Source organism: Phragmites australis, chromosome 3 (genome assembly GCF_958298935.1).
Source record: "Phragmites australis chromosome 3, lpPhrAust1.1, whole genome shotgun sequence".
Lineage (NCBI taxonomy): Eukaryota > Viridiplantae > Streptophyta > Magnoliopsida > Poales > Poaceae > Phragmites > Phragmites australis.
Window position 1 is genome coordinate 1973434 of NC_084923.1, and position 15830 is coordinate 1989263.

Consider the following 15830-nt stretch of genomic DNA (forward strand, 5'->3'; position numbering starts at 1 on the left):
GCAACATGCGGCGACGTTCGAGGTAATAAGGGAAAGAATAAACAATATGAGTATTGATGCAACCTAGGTGTAAGAAAATAGAAACGAAACATAGGCGGAGGTAGAAGAAATTGCCTTTAACTGTAATACATACTTGCAACAATGCCGCCGAAAACTACACCCTTTTTTATATCTTCTAAAAGCTCCTCGAGCTTCATATTGTACACCCGCACAACAATGTCAGCTCTATCTGTTGCTTTTTGACCTGGTTCGAAACGCAGGGCTTCAGTAATCTCTGGCCATTTTGAATCACATGTGAATGTTATAAAAAAATCTGGTGGGCCATATACTCTACATATTGCTATACTGTCGTGATAATTTTGTATCATGTAGCGTCTACCACCAGTGTGAGATGCTGGTAGTATGGTTTTGCCAACGTGATTACCATCTGTGCAACCGCGACTAACAGCATCTGCTATACCTTGTAAGTTTTCTATCCTAAGCTTACTCTGATTCTTAAGAATAAACCATAATCTTACTTCGTCTATACAAGCGCGGCTGTCAACTTTTGCCTAACTGGATAAAGAACCATAACAGAGATATGGATTTGGTTGATTTTTCTTGTAGTGAAACATATAGCGGTAGTAGTCTTGCATTGTCATTTTAGCACGGGCTCTTCTGTCAGTTGGATTGGTGTCGTTGTATGGTATTCCAATTTGGAAACCACGTTCACCATATGGGAAAAGGAGTGGATACTGAAGTGCCATAAAAGCAGGATGTAACGAAGATATTTGGTGCAGTTGGCCAGATTGAGCTTGTATTACTATATCTCGCTTGAATGTGTCTAATGTGAAGTCACCAACAATAAGCATTGCAAGCTGATCAGTCGTGGGTAAATTATATTGCACTGGATCACCTTCTCTTGCGCCTATGATTCTAATGATGAATTCCTCGTTGTCATATTCTTGTAGCCTGTCTCTAGCAAGCCTAAATTTCATTGCAAATGGGTTGTGACTATCTAGCATCTTTATTAAATTTTCAATTATTGTTGGATCTAACGGATGAGTGGGCATTTCATCTGTATCTAAAGCAGATAATCTATTTCTAACTTCATTAGCAGTATCATATATGTATAATTGGATGAACTTAGGAGGCGTTTCATCATGTGGAAGTAGGGATCCAATGCGATGATGAACTTGACCATTGATTTTGAAAACAGGGGGTCCTCGACCATCATTCATAGAACAGTCTATATGTGCTCCCATTGATGTAAAGGCGAATAAGCAATTGTATTGGCGTATATTTTTAATAAATTTTTTGCAAAGAGCATCGCCATTGAATCTGGTCAGGACGTTGAGAGGATTAGGGCGGTCTCTAAAAGCTGGTATACGAATTTTGCCTCCTTTGCAGCAAGAATTGTAGATGATTCTATTGTTTCTTATTGATGAGTCAGATTTAACCCTTTCCCCAAGCCAAAATATAGCATGGCAATATCTGCATTCGTAATCAGGTGATCCAAAATAGGAGCGTTGAGGGTAAGAAGCTATGTAGCGGCATTTTTTATATTGGAATATTATGAATGTCGCACCATTGCAGGGCCACGTCGTAGTAGGGCGCCAAAGAAAAGTAAACCCGATTAGCTAGCTAATAAAAAGTGTTTCAAATATGCATGATATTCTCTTTTCTTTTCTTTAGGGTGGGAATTGTGGAGGGAGGAGGGAAAAAGACGGGCAAGGATATTTTTTTGGTTGGGGTGGGTGGGGGAGGGGGGGGGGAAGGAACATAAATAAGAAGAGAGGAGTAAGGTACATAACAATAGTATAGAAAATAATGGTATAGGGTGATGAGCAGTTGTACCTTTCAATGCGTCAATATAATCTTGACTAAACCGCCCACATTCTATTGATGCGCTATCGTTATTTAACGATCCTAAAAAAGATGGCAGCAAACATGGCTGAAACGGTGAACAAGAGTATTCTTATAAGTAGTAAAATGTATTTTATTGTGCTAAAAGTTCCTGTTAAGTACCTGTAAGGGCTAGTCTTTGTTGGTCTAATAGTCTGCGACGCTTATGACGGTGTTGAGCTGCGCTTAGAGTTAATGGACAGTGGTATGCAGCGACTTCTTCGGAGCGTCCTATTTACCAACGATGAATGTATATGTTTAGTAAAATAACTGTGTCTGTTGTAATATGTAGTAACAAATAGAAAGAAAACATACTTTGTTTTCTCTGAGCTCCACTTCTAGGTTGCGTGTGGTCAGCAGATGAAGATGCTGGATGTCGTTAAAGCGGTAGGCATGCAAGACATAGGATCCAGAAGGAGGGACGAGAAAGGCGGTGGTGATGGAAGGGGCCAACTTGGTGAGGTTGGGAATAACATGTAATAAATAAATATTCTTAAAAAAGCTAAAAGATGGAACGAAAAGATGTCTAACGCACATGGCACATCATCGGTGGTGTTATGTGGCTGGGTTCTGCGTGTCTCCATCGGCTACCAGCGTGTGCAGCATCAATTCACATCGAGATTGTTCAGAAAAGGAATTAAAGATTAATTAAAACAAGCACAATAGGTTAGACTGGTTACTGAGATAGGTAATTGTTTTTTCGCTTTTTTTTTAGTAATTTGCCTGCTTCCCCTTATTGCCTTCTGTGGTTGTCATTTTTGTATTTCTCTGGTCATAATTTTTTTTATTTTCCCTTTGGTTTTTTTGCTCCTTCCCTATTTTTTTGGTGTGTGGAAGCGTATAAGCACCCTGTTATCTACTTAGCAATATTGCACCTTTGGTATGGAAGCGTAAGCATCCTCTTATTTAATTATCAATGCTATCACAACGATCAACACGCCATATGCACAGAATGCAAAACAAATCACGGAAATTATAGTTTACAAACAGTACCTAAACAAGCAAATCTAGTAGCATAAGTTGCTTTTTAAAACAGTACGGCTGCCATGACTCTACAAAGCATTGAATGCAATGGTTGCATTTACACTTGTTGCTTCTACAAATTAACGCGACACGGTTTTTTTTTCGCAGAGGACTAACGTTTCAAAATTATAATCAACCACTATGAAACCGTATATGCTTTGGAGACAACAAACAGCCTCAAAAGCGGCTCGGTCATAAGCAGCCATACACTCTACATTAGTACATGACCAGAAAAAGAGCCGACGTGGGACAGTTTGGAAACTCAGCAGGGGTAGTTCTATTTCTACTCCGCAAAGCACACTTCCATCATCAACCAGCTCACAAAGCAGTGAGGTGTATGGCAAGTGGCATCTAGCCGCGACAGCTTGCAAGAGGGAAATATAAGAGGCTCCGATAGTGAACATATGGCTAGTGGTTGTTGATCTAGGTATTTGTTTTTTTTTTGGAAAAAAATTTGATTCCCGCAACCACGTAGACAAACAAGCAGTGGGCAAATGGAAAAGAGATGGAAGAAAAAGCGAATAGGAAAAATAAAAGTTAAGGAGGAAAAACAAAAATAAAACAAAAAAGAGAAACATGTCAGTTCCTGTATAGTCTATATTAGCATAATGTAATAAGCATAACACAAAGATGGGTAATAATGTCGCATATAAAGCAGTTGGTAATAAGATCTTTGCATAACACGATACAGGGAGATGGAGCAAGGAGACTACATCGTACCAGGAAATAGCTAATTGAACCGTGCAGTGAGGTCGTTATCGCCGAAACAATATTAAAAACTTCAACAGTTGGAAACCTGTATAAAAAGATACAATACCTGTTAGTTTAATTACCACATAGTAATCAGATAATGAAATTAGAACAACGTCTGTATGTCTTATTAAAATATCAAACAAGGATAGAGTGGATAGCAAATAAAGAGTGTCTAACACTAGGGGGAAAAATATGGCAAGAGCAGTGAGCGAAAGATGACTAAATTGTATCGTCTGTCAATACTCTTTTGCTGCACCAACCAGAGCAGCATAGGAAAAAAGAGAAAACTTAGCCGTAATGCGATATAAACATAACATAAGCATGAGTAATAATCTCGCATGTAAAGCATTCTCTAATAAGATCTTAGCATAATACAATAAAGGAATATGGAGGAAGGGGCCTAGAACTTACCAGAAATAGCTAATTGAACCGTGCAGTGAACTCGATATCGCTGGAACAATATAAAAAACTTTAAGGGCTCGAGACCTGTATAACAAGGTACAACATCTGTTACTTTAACTGACACATGGCAATGAGGTAATGAAATTAGAGCAATGTTTGTGTGCCCGATTCAAATATCAAGGAAGAATAGAGTGGATAGCAAATAAACAGTCTGTATAACAAGGTACAACATCTGTTACTTTAATTGACACGTAGCAATGAGGTAATGAAATTAGAGCAATGTTTGTGTGCTTGATTCAAATATCAAGAAAAAATAGAGTGGATAGCAAATAAATAGTGAATAACAGTGATGAAAGAAACATACCAAGAGTAGCGAGCGAAAGATGTTTCAAATGTATCCTCTGTCAATACTCTTCTGCTGTACCAACGAGAGCAGCATACGGGAAAAAAAAGAGAAATCTAAGTGTCAATTTGGATCGCATTCCTCAATATAAGAAATAGATATAGCATATCAACTATTATTACATGGATGGCAGCATCGTGTGCCAATATCAAATTGTTTTTTTCCCTCGCCTTTTCTTTTTCGTTTGTTTTGCAAAAAAACAAAAAGCAATGCTTAATAAAGTCATGCATAAGATTCCTGATAATCAGTTGTTTGGGTCATACATATATCATAGTAAGGAAAAATGAAAAAACATTGCTATTATAACATAATAGCAGGTATACCGCAGTAGTAAAGAGGGAGTCTAAACAACCAGTGCAATCTGTATACACCCAACACAATACAGATAACAAAAAGCATTGGCATGGTAAAATGTGGACCACAGCACAACAGGGATAATAAAAGGGCAGCATGATTTAATGCATAATTTAATGCATGAATCGATAATCCATGCGGCACAATGTATTGGAACCACTATAGGGAAAAAGTTGGCAGCAGAATGCACAACCTGATGGCTGATAAAATGCCCGCACAGTATACATATAAATCAACTGGCATAAGCCATTGCAAGAACGTGGCTACCCTTTTTTCAGAATTAAAAATATTCGGTACCGTAGCGACTAAGCAACGTAATATGATATAGATCATAACACAAAGCAGCAACTCTCTAAGAAAGAAGACGATATATTCAGCATGGAAAAACAAAAACGTTGTCGCAATAGAATCCAAAGAACTGTATAACAGGGATAATACATGGATGGCAGCATGATGTGTCAATATCAAATTCTTTTTTCCCCTCGCCCTTTCTTATATAGATCATAACACAAAGCAGCAACTCTCTAAGAAAGAAGACGATATATTCAGCATGGAAAAACAAAAACGTTGTCGCAATAGAATCCAAAGAACTGTATAACAGGGATAATACATGGATGACAGCATGATGTGTCAATATCAAATTCTTTTTTCCCCTCGCCCTTTCTTTTTCTTTTGTCTTAAAAAAAAGGCAATGCTTAATAAACTCATGCATAAGTTTCCTAATAATCAGTTGTTTAAGCGATACATACATCATAGTAGGAACAATAAAAAAGCATTGCTATTATAACATAATACCAAAATATCTAGATCATAACAGACAGTAGCAATTCTCTAAGAAAGAAGACGATATATTCAACATGGGAAAACAAAAAACCTTGCCACAATAGAACCCAACGAACTATATAACAGGAATAATAATAACGCAGTGAAATCTAACATATACAATGCTGATATATTGATCGCGATATAATATACGACACTGGGAACAAATTACTGACACAGCATACAAGCTAATAACCAAATCGCTGGAAAAACGATACAAGCAAGTGGCCACATCGTACCTGCAAAAGGGGCTCAATCTCACCACAATTTAGTCCGGGATCAATGAGTGCGAAGAGCTACAAAAAGTAGACACCTGCATGAAAGAAAGGATGGCCGCTTGTATAATAAGCCGACACTAATATATCAACCGAGTAACCACGATGACTTGTATATATCAGTGATTTGCTCCTTTTCCTGTTATGCTCCTCTTAAAAGACACTAAAAATAAGCGAAAACAAACAAAGGAAAACAAGTCAGAAGGAATTAAAAAAAAAGAGCTGAGGGGAGCCGGACGGAGGGAAGAAGACCACAAAGAATAATAATGAAACAAGATGTCAGTGAATCATAAGGAGGCTGCGATCGAAGAAACAAAATCAGAATATAGCAGAGGTGCGTTATAGCAGAGCAGCGCATATAAAAATGTTAAAGGAAGCCAGAACGCATCAACTAAACCCATGATAAAATAAGAACCAACAATCAGGACCATGGGGAAAATCAATGAAAGGAACCACTGAGAACCAATTCCAGGAGAAGAAAAAAAGCAAAAAAACAACAAGCAACACCATCTGTATATATATTTTTCTTGTCCCCTCTTTCTAATGACAGAAGAACAAACAAACCGAAACACCGATAGAGAAAGGAACATAGATCTAGCGATTTTCCAAAGTAAATAACAAGAATAGCTCAGATCTCTGTATGCGCGTATGCACACATGTGAAAGAATAAACACCGATAGAAAAAGGAAGATAGATCTAGCGATTTCCCAAAGTAAACAACAAGAATAGCTCAGATCTCTGGATGCGCGTATGCACACATGTGAAAGAGTGCGAGGAAGAAGGGGGGGGGGAGCGAAGAAGGAAGAGCGAGGGGCGAAGGAGAACCGAAGGGTCCATGACCGAAACAAAAAGCGACACAAATGCAACCGAAACACTCCCAGCGAAAGCGACACAAATCCAGCCATTTTTAGAAGGAATCAACACAGTAACCGGAGCCAAAGAGAAGAGCACGAAGAAAAGAATGGTAGAAGCAAAATCCCACATAGAAGCACATCCACCGATCAGAGGAACCAAGCGAAAGCAAGAGAGCAAAAACCAGCACTGAGAATCCAAGGTCCGGACCTTGCGGACAGGAGCGCCCAGGATTGTATCGACCAACGAGCACATCACCAAGCAGGCAAAACGCAACCGGCAGGAGAAGGTAGCCTGACCGACGCGTGCCCGACGCGAGCAGGTCTCACGCGCGCGGCTTCCAGAGCAGCAAGCGGCGCGCGCGCGGCTTCCAGAGGCATCGAGGAGCGGCAACAAACTGACACGCAGGTCCGGCGCGCAGCACAGGGCGGAGCACTCCGCGCGTGATGAGGACCGCACGATGCACATCGGACGAGCGAAACGTTTTTCGCGGACGTGGACGCGGTGGCTGGCCGGGAAGGCGCGCGGCTCTAATAATAAGTAATACTAGAAACCAAAGATTTAGGGAAGATGAACAATCACACAAACTAGTTCGCGTTCCATGCCCCCCTACAAATATTGATCACTCGACAAACATATCTGCCTACCAATGGCTCCAAAAACACGGATCACAACGGACACACAAAAAAAAGCCATCGTCCCGATCAAAATGTCAAAAAAAGATTAGCCCCAAGCTCAAGGCTCCTCTCACTATGACCCACAGGCTCAAACAGTGACGCACAGCGTCGAGATAGTTGCATGTCTCCTACTGGCTACTGCCACCACACATCGGATATCGCCCAGCGGAACGGGTGGCTGCGGCACATGCAATCGCCTTATCCTACGTCCCGTACCTCCGGCCGTTTCAAAGCCACAAGCCCAAGCAGCGATCACAGCGCCTCCTCCTCGGCCACGGCCGGCAGCGCATAAATTTAGCACCACCGGCTCCCTTTCGTCTAGCTCGCCTAGTAGCAGCAGCAGCAGCAGCGCGATGGCCACCCACGCAGCTCTCGCCGCCTCGCGCATCCCGACCAGCGCCCGGCTGCACAGCAAGGCGGCCTCCAGGCAGGTACGTGACGTGCGCGCGTGAAGGGCGTTTCTTCTTCCTGAGAACACTGATGAGCATCGGTCTGATGGGTGAATGTACGAGAGCAGAGGGTGGACTTCGCCGACTTCTCCGGGCTCCGGCCGGGATCATGCTCCGTGAGTACTACGGCGAGGGAGGCGTCCTTCTCTGATGTCCTTGGTGCTCAGCTCGTCGCCAAGGTACGTACGTACGTAGCTGAGAAAATCAGTAATTTCTGTATACCCAGAGCACGTTGCAGCGCTTAGGGGGGGGGGGGGGGGATCGTAGTGTATACAGATCATGGAACAGATGAATGTCCAACTGTTAATTTGCATACGAATCAGATAGTCTCTTTGTGTACGTTCTGTAGTTGATTTAACGAACTCAGTTCTCTCGATGCAAGCAAAGCGTAGATCCAAGCAATGGTTTCCGTTTTACATTTATGTTCCCTGCTGGAAGGATGATAGTTTAATCTTTTCTTTGCTAAAGATTAACGTAGGAATATCGTATCAGTGCCTTAAAAAGAAGGCATGATCGTTGATTTGCAGTTTTACACTACAATATCGTGCAGACAATATATACCCCCCCCCCCCCGGGGGTATACGATCCTGAATTCCTTCTCGGTTAACCTGTGACAGGCCACGGCCACCGCAGAGAACGCGGTGAGGGCGCCAGCTGAGGCGAAGCTGAAGGTGGCGATCAACGGGTTCGGCCGCATCGGTCGGAACTTCCTCCGGTGCTGGCACGGCCGTGAGAACTCCCCACTCGATGTCGTCGTCGTCAATGACAGCGGAGGCGTCAGAAACGTACGTAACTCTAACTGAAGCACCACTCGTTCTTCAGACGCTTGCCACGAATGCATACAGCGAACGTGTAAAGTTAACCAGAGGGCGTGTACGTTCTGACTGAAAATTTGTGTTATTGCGTGCGTCAATTTCAGGCATCTCACCTTCTCAAGTACGACTCGATTCTCGGCACCTTCAAGGCCGACGTCAAGATCGTCGACGACACGACCATTAGCGTAGACGGCAAGCCGATCAAGGTCGTCTCCAACAGGGACCCTCTCAAGCTCCCATGGGCTGAGCTCGGCATTGACATTGTCATCGAGGTACACATACGCAAGAACCCCAGTGTAAAATATCCATGCTTTAGTTGCCGTCACGAGAAAACTGACAGTGCCGAACCATGTCGTGAAGGGTACCGGAGTCTTCGTTGATGGCCCGGGCGCCGGGAAGCACATCCAGGCCGGCGCCAAGAAGGTTATCATCACTGCTCCGGCGAAGGGCGCCGACATACCGACCTTTGTCGTCGGTGTCAACGAGGGCGGCTACGGCCATAACGTGGCCAACATCATCAGGTAAGCTTCAGTACTAATTTTCAGCACTACGCTGTTAACATAAGAACATAACGATTCTGTGACATGTCGCATCCTAACATGCATTTGCATCGACCACCTCTGTTGCTTGCAGCAATGCTTCCTGCACAACCAACTGCCTCGCGCCATTCGTCAAGATCTTGGACGAGGAGTTCGGTAAGAACTTCCCTGATCCCATTCTGAAAAGTATGGCCATGAATACATGTGACCATAGGACACTGGAGACACACCCACCTGACTGTTTGTGATGCAGGGATTGTGAAGGGAACCATGACAACAACTCACTCCTACACCGGTGACCAGGTCCGTTTCGCAATTTGTCCCAAGGCAAAATAACTAATACTGATCTTGCACCAAACAAACGTTTCACACAATTCACCAATCACATGCTCTGTAACAGAGACTGCTGGACGCGTCCCACCGTGACCTGAGGAGGGCCCGTGCCGCCGCCCTGAACATCGTGCCGACGAGCACCGGCGCCGCCAAGGCCGTCTCCCTGGTGCTGCCCCAGCTGAAGGGCAAGCTCAACGGCATCGCGCTCCGCGTGCCGACCCCGAACGTGTCCGTGGTGGACCTCGTGATCAACACCGAGAAGAAGGGCATGACGGCCGACGACGTGAACAACGCTTTCCGGAAGGCCGCCGATGGCCCGCTCAAGGGCATCCTCGAGGTCTGCGACGTGCCGCTCGTGTCCGTGGACTTCAGGTGCTCCGACGTGTCCTCCACCGTCGACGCGTCGCTCACCATGGTCATGGGCGACGACATGGTCAAGGTCGTCGCCTGGTACGACAACGAGTGGGGTTACAGGTGAGAAGGAAAAGCAAGCTTCTGCAACTGCAAATATGCATGGCACATTGATCTTTACTAATGCTGGGCTCGATCGCATGCAGCCAACGCGTGGTTGATTTGGCTCACCTGGTGGCGGCCAAGTGGCCGGGCGCGGCGCCGGGGGGCAGCGGCGACCCTCTTGAGGACTTCTGCCAGGACAATCCCGCGACCGACGAGTGCAAAGTGTATGAATGAAGCATAAGGCCCCATTCTTGCAGGACAGGGGGGGCGTTCTGTTCAGAAACTGTAACGAAACACGTACGTACATTACGCTAGGTCAGGACGAGGGCAGAATAACTTCGTTGTGGGTTGGGGTTCACTGCCCGGTGTTCTTTCGATCGAGAGTGCATGTATTCCGAAAGAGGTGTCGCAGAAACGAACCGTTTTATGTGAGGTGTAATCACTGAACTCGTACAGACTTCAGATTTTCATTTTCTTTCCGGACTGCTGTTCTTGTGGGTCGTGTTTGTTTGGTCTTAATGACTTGATCCGTAAAGATGAGACAGCAAGTTAAAATATATCTTAATTTATACGTGATGAGCGGTTGGTTTATCGATTTGGTTTATTGAGTTTTAGATTGCTTGAATTTTAGTTTGAGCGTTTTGATTATGGACTAATTAGAGTTGGTTGGTGTCGGATGATTAAGGAGATCGGTCGGAGTTAAGGGTGATCCTAGTTATATATGTGGAGATAAAGCAAAGTATAAAACAGATGATGGAGACAACGTATTGATAAAGTCAAGCAAAAAGGATATCGATGCAAGTGACAAAATAGCATGAGGGATCGAGAACGGAAAAGACTTGCAGACGGTCAGGATTGTAAGACGAAGTACATGTGTTGTGAAGACGCTATAACCGTTCGATGGACGGAGCAATAAATGAACCAAAATATCATCGATGGTAGGTGTGAATGTACTAGTAGAGATAAATATTTTGTTAACCAGCTAGAAAACGTAGTGATCAAGCTTTTTAGACCTATAAATAAAGGGGTAGAATTATAGAAGAGTTTAAACTATCCATGAACCCCTTGTGCTATCTATTTGAGAGACTAGTACTAGGGTTTCAGAGGAGAGAACAATGAGTGCTTAGCCTATGTAATAAGTGAGAGTTTTTGAGAGAAAAATCCTTATAATCTGTCTAAAATTGACCTCTTTGAGTAATGAAGTTTATGTTTTTGCATATACTCGAATTCTTCTCTTTCTATTTTTCCTTTATTGGTTCCCTTGCAAATTTGCAAGTTTTTCTTTTTTAGTTGTGATTTTTTTTTGTTGATTTTTGTTTTTGTTTTTGAGCTGTGATTTTTTAATCTTGGGAAGTTATTCTTCTGGTTGCTAGAGGCATAAATATTCATATACCCATAAATTTGGGAGGGTGTCGGAGGGTGAACTCCTGTCGCAGGGATCTCGAGAGACCCCTTTTTAGAGATTCGGCCGGGGGGATGATCCTGGAAAAGCTTGTTTAGGAAATAAGCGGGAACGGAAACAAATGCGATGGCTGGTGGGAGATGATCGCCCTGATGCGAGAAAAATGGGTGCACCGGGGTTTAGACAGGTTCGGGCCGCACGGAGGCGTAACACCCTACTCCTGTGTGAGCGCTATATTTATCCTTGAAGGGAATTCTTCAAGGATGTATCTGGTTCCAAGGGGAGAGCCGTTTACAAAGAGCTTAAGGCTCTCGTGTTCTAGCTTGGCTTCGAGCGTCTGCGTCCTCTTCTTCACACACTTCCGGTCTCTCTTTGGTCTGGTTCATTGGGGATCGTCCTTTAGTGTTCTCCATCCTTTCCTTTTATAGGCGCGCCGACCTCAACATATCCTGAATGGGAAAGAGGGGATGCGAATGCCAAGGTGCCACGGAGAAAAGCGTAATCATTTCGTCTTGACGAAGTGACAGGGGCGGTGGAGAAATGCGGCGCGCATCCGACCACCCGCCACTGTGGAAGCCCTCGGGCGCCATAAAGGGGGCCCACCGGGCAGCCTCAGAGGTGCCCGGTGCGCCCACCCTGTCTTGTTCTTCTGCCAGGGCAGGATGGCAGGCGGAGCGCTTCGATTCTGGCAACGTTATCCCGAGGCACCCGGATGAAACGAGACGGGACCCGTGCATTTAATGGACCCACGCCCCCCCTGCCAGTGCATGGCAGGGTCTGACACTGGGGCGTGGGCAGCTGAGAATGTCAGGATGTCAGGCCGCGCATGCCTATTAAATGCGGCATTGGGCCTTTGACTGGATGACACCCTGACGACGGGACCCTTCGGGTCGTCGAATGATCTTGCGCCTTCAGGGAACCGAGTCCTCGGGGGCTGCCACGTGCAGCCCCGAGCACTCTCCCCCGAGCACTTGAGTGCGAACTTCGGGGAACCGAGTCCTCGGGAGCTGCCACGTGCAGCCCCGAGCACTCTCTCCCGAGCACTTCGGTGGGACCTTCGGGGCACCGAGTCCTCGGGGGCTGCCACGTGCAGCCCCGAGCACTCTCTCCCGAGCACTTCGGTGGGACCTTTGGGGCACCGAGTCCTCGGGGGCTGCCACGTGCAGCCCCGAGCACTCTCTCCCGAGCACTTCCTTCTCGGTATTTGGGCTCTGCGGATCATCGGGGAACTAGGGTACTCGGGAACCAGAGGCGGCGGCCCCGAGCACCTTCTCCCGGGACTTAGTTTCTTCTTACCTTGCAGGGTGGTGACATGTGACGGATGGCCGGCCTGGTCTCGGGACTTAGGGACCCATGGTTCTGAATACACCGACAGTAGCCCCCGGGCCCGTTGGTAGCCGATAGGACGGAGACTGCGAATGGGCCCTTCGTCGCGACCGAGGCCGAGGCCGGCGCGAACGCCATGTGGCAAGCTTTCGAGAGGTGGCCCTTGCGGACTTAAACCTCAAGTACGCTTCAACGGGAAAATGAGTGGACGCGTGTCCACACAACTTTCGAAGGGTATGATGACCATACGGGCGGCACGCGCGGTCACCGCGCAGATCGAGGAAAATACGCCTGGCAGCCGCTGACATCGCGCGATCGGCGGGAGATTCGCCTGGCAGTTGCGCCGATCGAGGCGACGCTTCGCCGAGCGAACCGTTCGGGCGGCAGTTTTTGAATTTTGAGATATAAAAGGGGGAACGGATCGGTCCGTTCCCCTTTTTACGCTCTCTTGCACTTGTGCTCTTGCCTTCTTCGTGCTTCGAAGCCTTTAGGGGTTTCTCAGGCAACCGGAGCATTCTTCCTTCTCTCTTTCTTCACCACCAAAAAACACCTTCCATCCTGTCGAGATGACGAGGGTCGGAGGAGGTCGCCGGGACAAGACTTCGGACAGTATTTTGCCGGAGTCTCGTCTGAGGAACGAGGAGGCGGCGGACAAGATTAGGAAGCTGCTGGTGCCGGAGGGTCAGGAGGGTGCTGTGGCGGTGAGGCCGGCGACTCTGACGCCGGCGACGACCGTCCTTGGGCGGACCGTCCTCTTCACCTCCTTCGTGGCAGCGGGGCTAGTGCCGCCGTTCTCCGCCTTCTTTCTGCAAGTGCTGGAGACGTACGGCATTCAAATGGTGCACCTAAGCCCCAATTCCGTCGTGGCGTTGGCGGTCTTCGCGCATCTCTGCGAAATGTTCGTGGGGGTGATGCCGTCGGCGACGCTGCTTCGCCACTTCTTCGTTCTTCGGCCGGTGGGGAAGAAGAGGGGGCACTCCACGGCGGACGTCGCGGGGTGCTGCAACCTTCGGCTCCGGGAAGGCCTGGGGGACCATTACATTCCCCAGGTGCTGCGCAGCAAGTGGGAGGAATGGCGACGGGACTGGTTCTTCGTCGACATCGACCCCCACGAGCGCCTCGAATTGCCAGAGAAGGCGGTGGAACCTCGGCGATCGACGTGGGAGGCGCCGCCACCAGAAGATGCGAGACTGAAGCCGGTGCTGGAGCGCATCCTGGAACTGCGCGAGGGCGGGCTGACCTCAGTCATGGTGGTTGTGGACTTTCTGCGCCGTCGGTTGGCGCCCTTGCGAGAGCGGGCCCGGCCAAGCTGGTTCTACACCGGGCCGGAGGACATCACCAGGACCCAGATTGGCGCGAGCTGGGATCTGGGGCAGGCGGAGCTGCGGGGGATGACCCGAGTGATCACCGGAATGGAGGACATGAGCCGGACGGAGCTCCCGTGGCCGGAGATGGCGCTCTGCGCCAACCCCAGCCGGGTGGCCATTATGGCGGGGCTGCCGGAGTTCGATGCCCAGGGGCCCGTGGATCGGCCAAGAAGCCGGAGTCCTGAGGCCTCCGAACTCCCCGGGCTGGAGGAACTACTTGGCGATGAGGTTGCTGGCAGTTCGGCGCAGGCTGGCGAAGGGGTCGCCGCAGGCGGCAGCCGCCGTGCCAGAGAGGAGGGCGCCACTGATGTTGTTGAGGAGTTGGCGCCGGGAGACCGGGGAAAGCGTCCCCGGGCCTTGATCCTAGTGCCGGACTCTCCGCCGTCGCCGACGGCAGCGGCGGCATTTCCGGTGCTGGAGCCGCGCCTGGTGCGGATGGGGCCTGCATCGGCGCCCGCGACCCGCACGGCGGAGACCGAGACCCGTGCGACGGCACCCGAGGCCCGCACTACGGCGCCCATGGCCTGCGCAGCGGCTCAGCTGAGCCCCCAGCGGAAGAGGCGGCGGGAGGGGTCCGGACCGACGGCGCCGGACCCGGACATCAGGCTCCCAGCGGCCAAATGGCGGTATCGGTGAGTCTTCTTTCTTGCTTTTCCATGGGCATTTCCGGCCCGAACTAAGTTTTGACAATTTTCACTTGTCTCCCGTAGGCCGGCCGCAGGCGCTGCTGCGACGGAGAGAGAACAGGCGCCGGGGCCAGAGCCGAGCCCGCCCGCTGCGCCGACGGAGGCCGGCACAGGAACGGCGGAGGCGCCAATTGACGTGGCGGCCTCTAGGAGAGAGGCGGAGGCGGCGGCCAAGAGAAGGACGCCGGCGGAACCTACCCCGGGCGCGGAGAGCCCGGGGCGGATAACGGTGGAGGCGGATGTTCTGCCGGGGCCGGTGGACAGGGCGGCCGATGCGGGAATGCGGCCGCCGTCCGAGACCTTGGCTCCGGCGGAGCCTACCCCGGGCAGGCAGAGCCCGGGGCGGATGGCGGTGCAAGGCCCGGCGGAGAGCTCGGCCCCCCTGGAGGCACTCTGCGGAGAAGCCTGGGCCCCACCGGTGCCCGGTCAGCCCGCCGATCCTTTCCTGGCCGCCATTGAAGGCGTCCAAGTAGCGGTTGGACGGCTGGGCGCAGTGGTGAACGCCAAGGAGGGGGAGCTCGAGGCCGAGCGCGCCCGCCTGGCACTGGAGAAGGCGCAGCTGGCGGGCGCCCAGGAGGAGGCCCGTGCGGCAGCCGCGCGGGAGCAGAAGCTCCTCGAAGACATCCGCGCGGAAGCCGCGCGGGAACGAGAAACTCTGAAGACCGCGCGGGCAGAAGACGCCGCCCGCTTGGCCGAGGCGTCGAGGCAGCAAGCTGCCGAGGCCCTTGCTAGGATGGGGCAGGCGCAGGAGAGGGAGGTGGCAGTTGCAGCCCGGGAGCAGGCTGCGGAGGAGCGGCAAGCCGAGCTGGCCCGCCGGGAGGGCGCGGCCGAGAAGACGCGCGCCGACCTCCAGCGCTGGGAAGACGACCTCCGGAAGATCAGAGAAGAATTCAAGCGCTGGGAGGAGGACGTCTCCATCCGGGAAGTGGACAATGAGCTATCGGCGTCGGATCTCGGTGCCCGGGAGGATTCGGTGGCCCAGCAGGAGGATGTGTTGGCCCGGCGGGAGAAT

General features: G+C 49.2%; 1 protein-coding gene across 1 annotated transcript; it reads left to right on the forward strand.

Annotated features, from left to right (window-relative positions):
* The first annotated feature begins 7667 nt into the window (after window positions 1-7667).
* LOC133911497 (glyceraldehyde-3-phosphate dehydrogenase GAPB, chloroplastic-like) lies at window positions 7668-10516 on the forward strand. Its single transcript, XM_062353756.1, has 9 exons — window positions 7668-7876; window positions 7963-8073; window positions 8512-8679; window positions 8814-8981; window positions 9070-9230; window positions 9343-9404; window positions 9502-9551; window positions 9649-10055; window positions 10139-10516. Exons 1-9 carry the CDS (start codon window positions 7799-7801, stop codon window positions 10269-10271), a joined length of 1338 nt encoding a protein of 445 aa, XP_062209740.1. The 5' UTR covers window positions 7668-7798; the 3' UTR covers window positions 10272-10516.
* The last annotated feature ends 5314 nt before the right edge of the window (window positions 10517-15830 follow it).

Excerpts from the sequence above, each read along its gene's own strand:
- LOC133911497 (XM_062353756.1), top strand. The coding sequence starts at position 7,799 with ATGGCCACCCACGCAGCTCTCGCCGCCTCGCGCATCCCGACCAGCGCC. Across the intron at positions 9,405-9,501 it reads GATCTTGGACGAGGAGTTCG|GGATTGTGAAGGGAACCATG; the intron begins GTAAGAACTTCC and ends TTTGTGATGCAG. Across the intron at positions 9,552-9,648 it reads ACTCCTACACCGGTGACCAG|AGACTGCTGGACGCGTCCCA; the intron begins GTCCGTTTCGCA and ends GCTCTGTAACAG.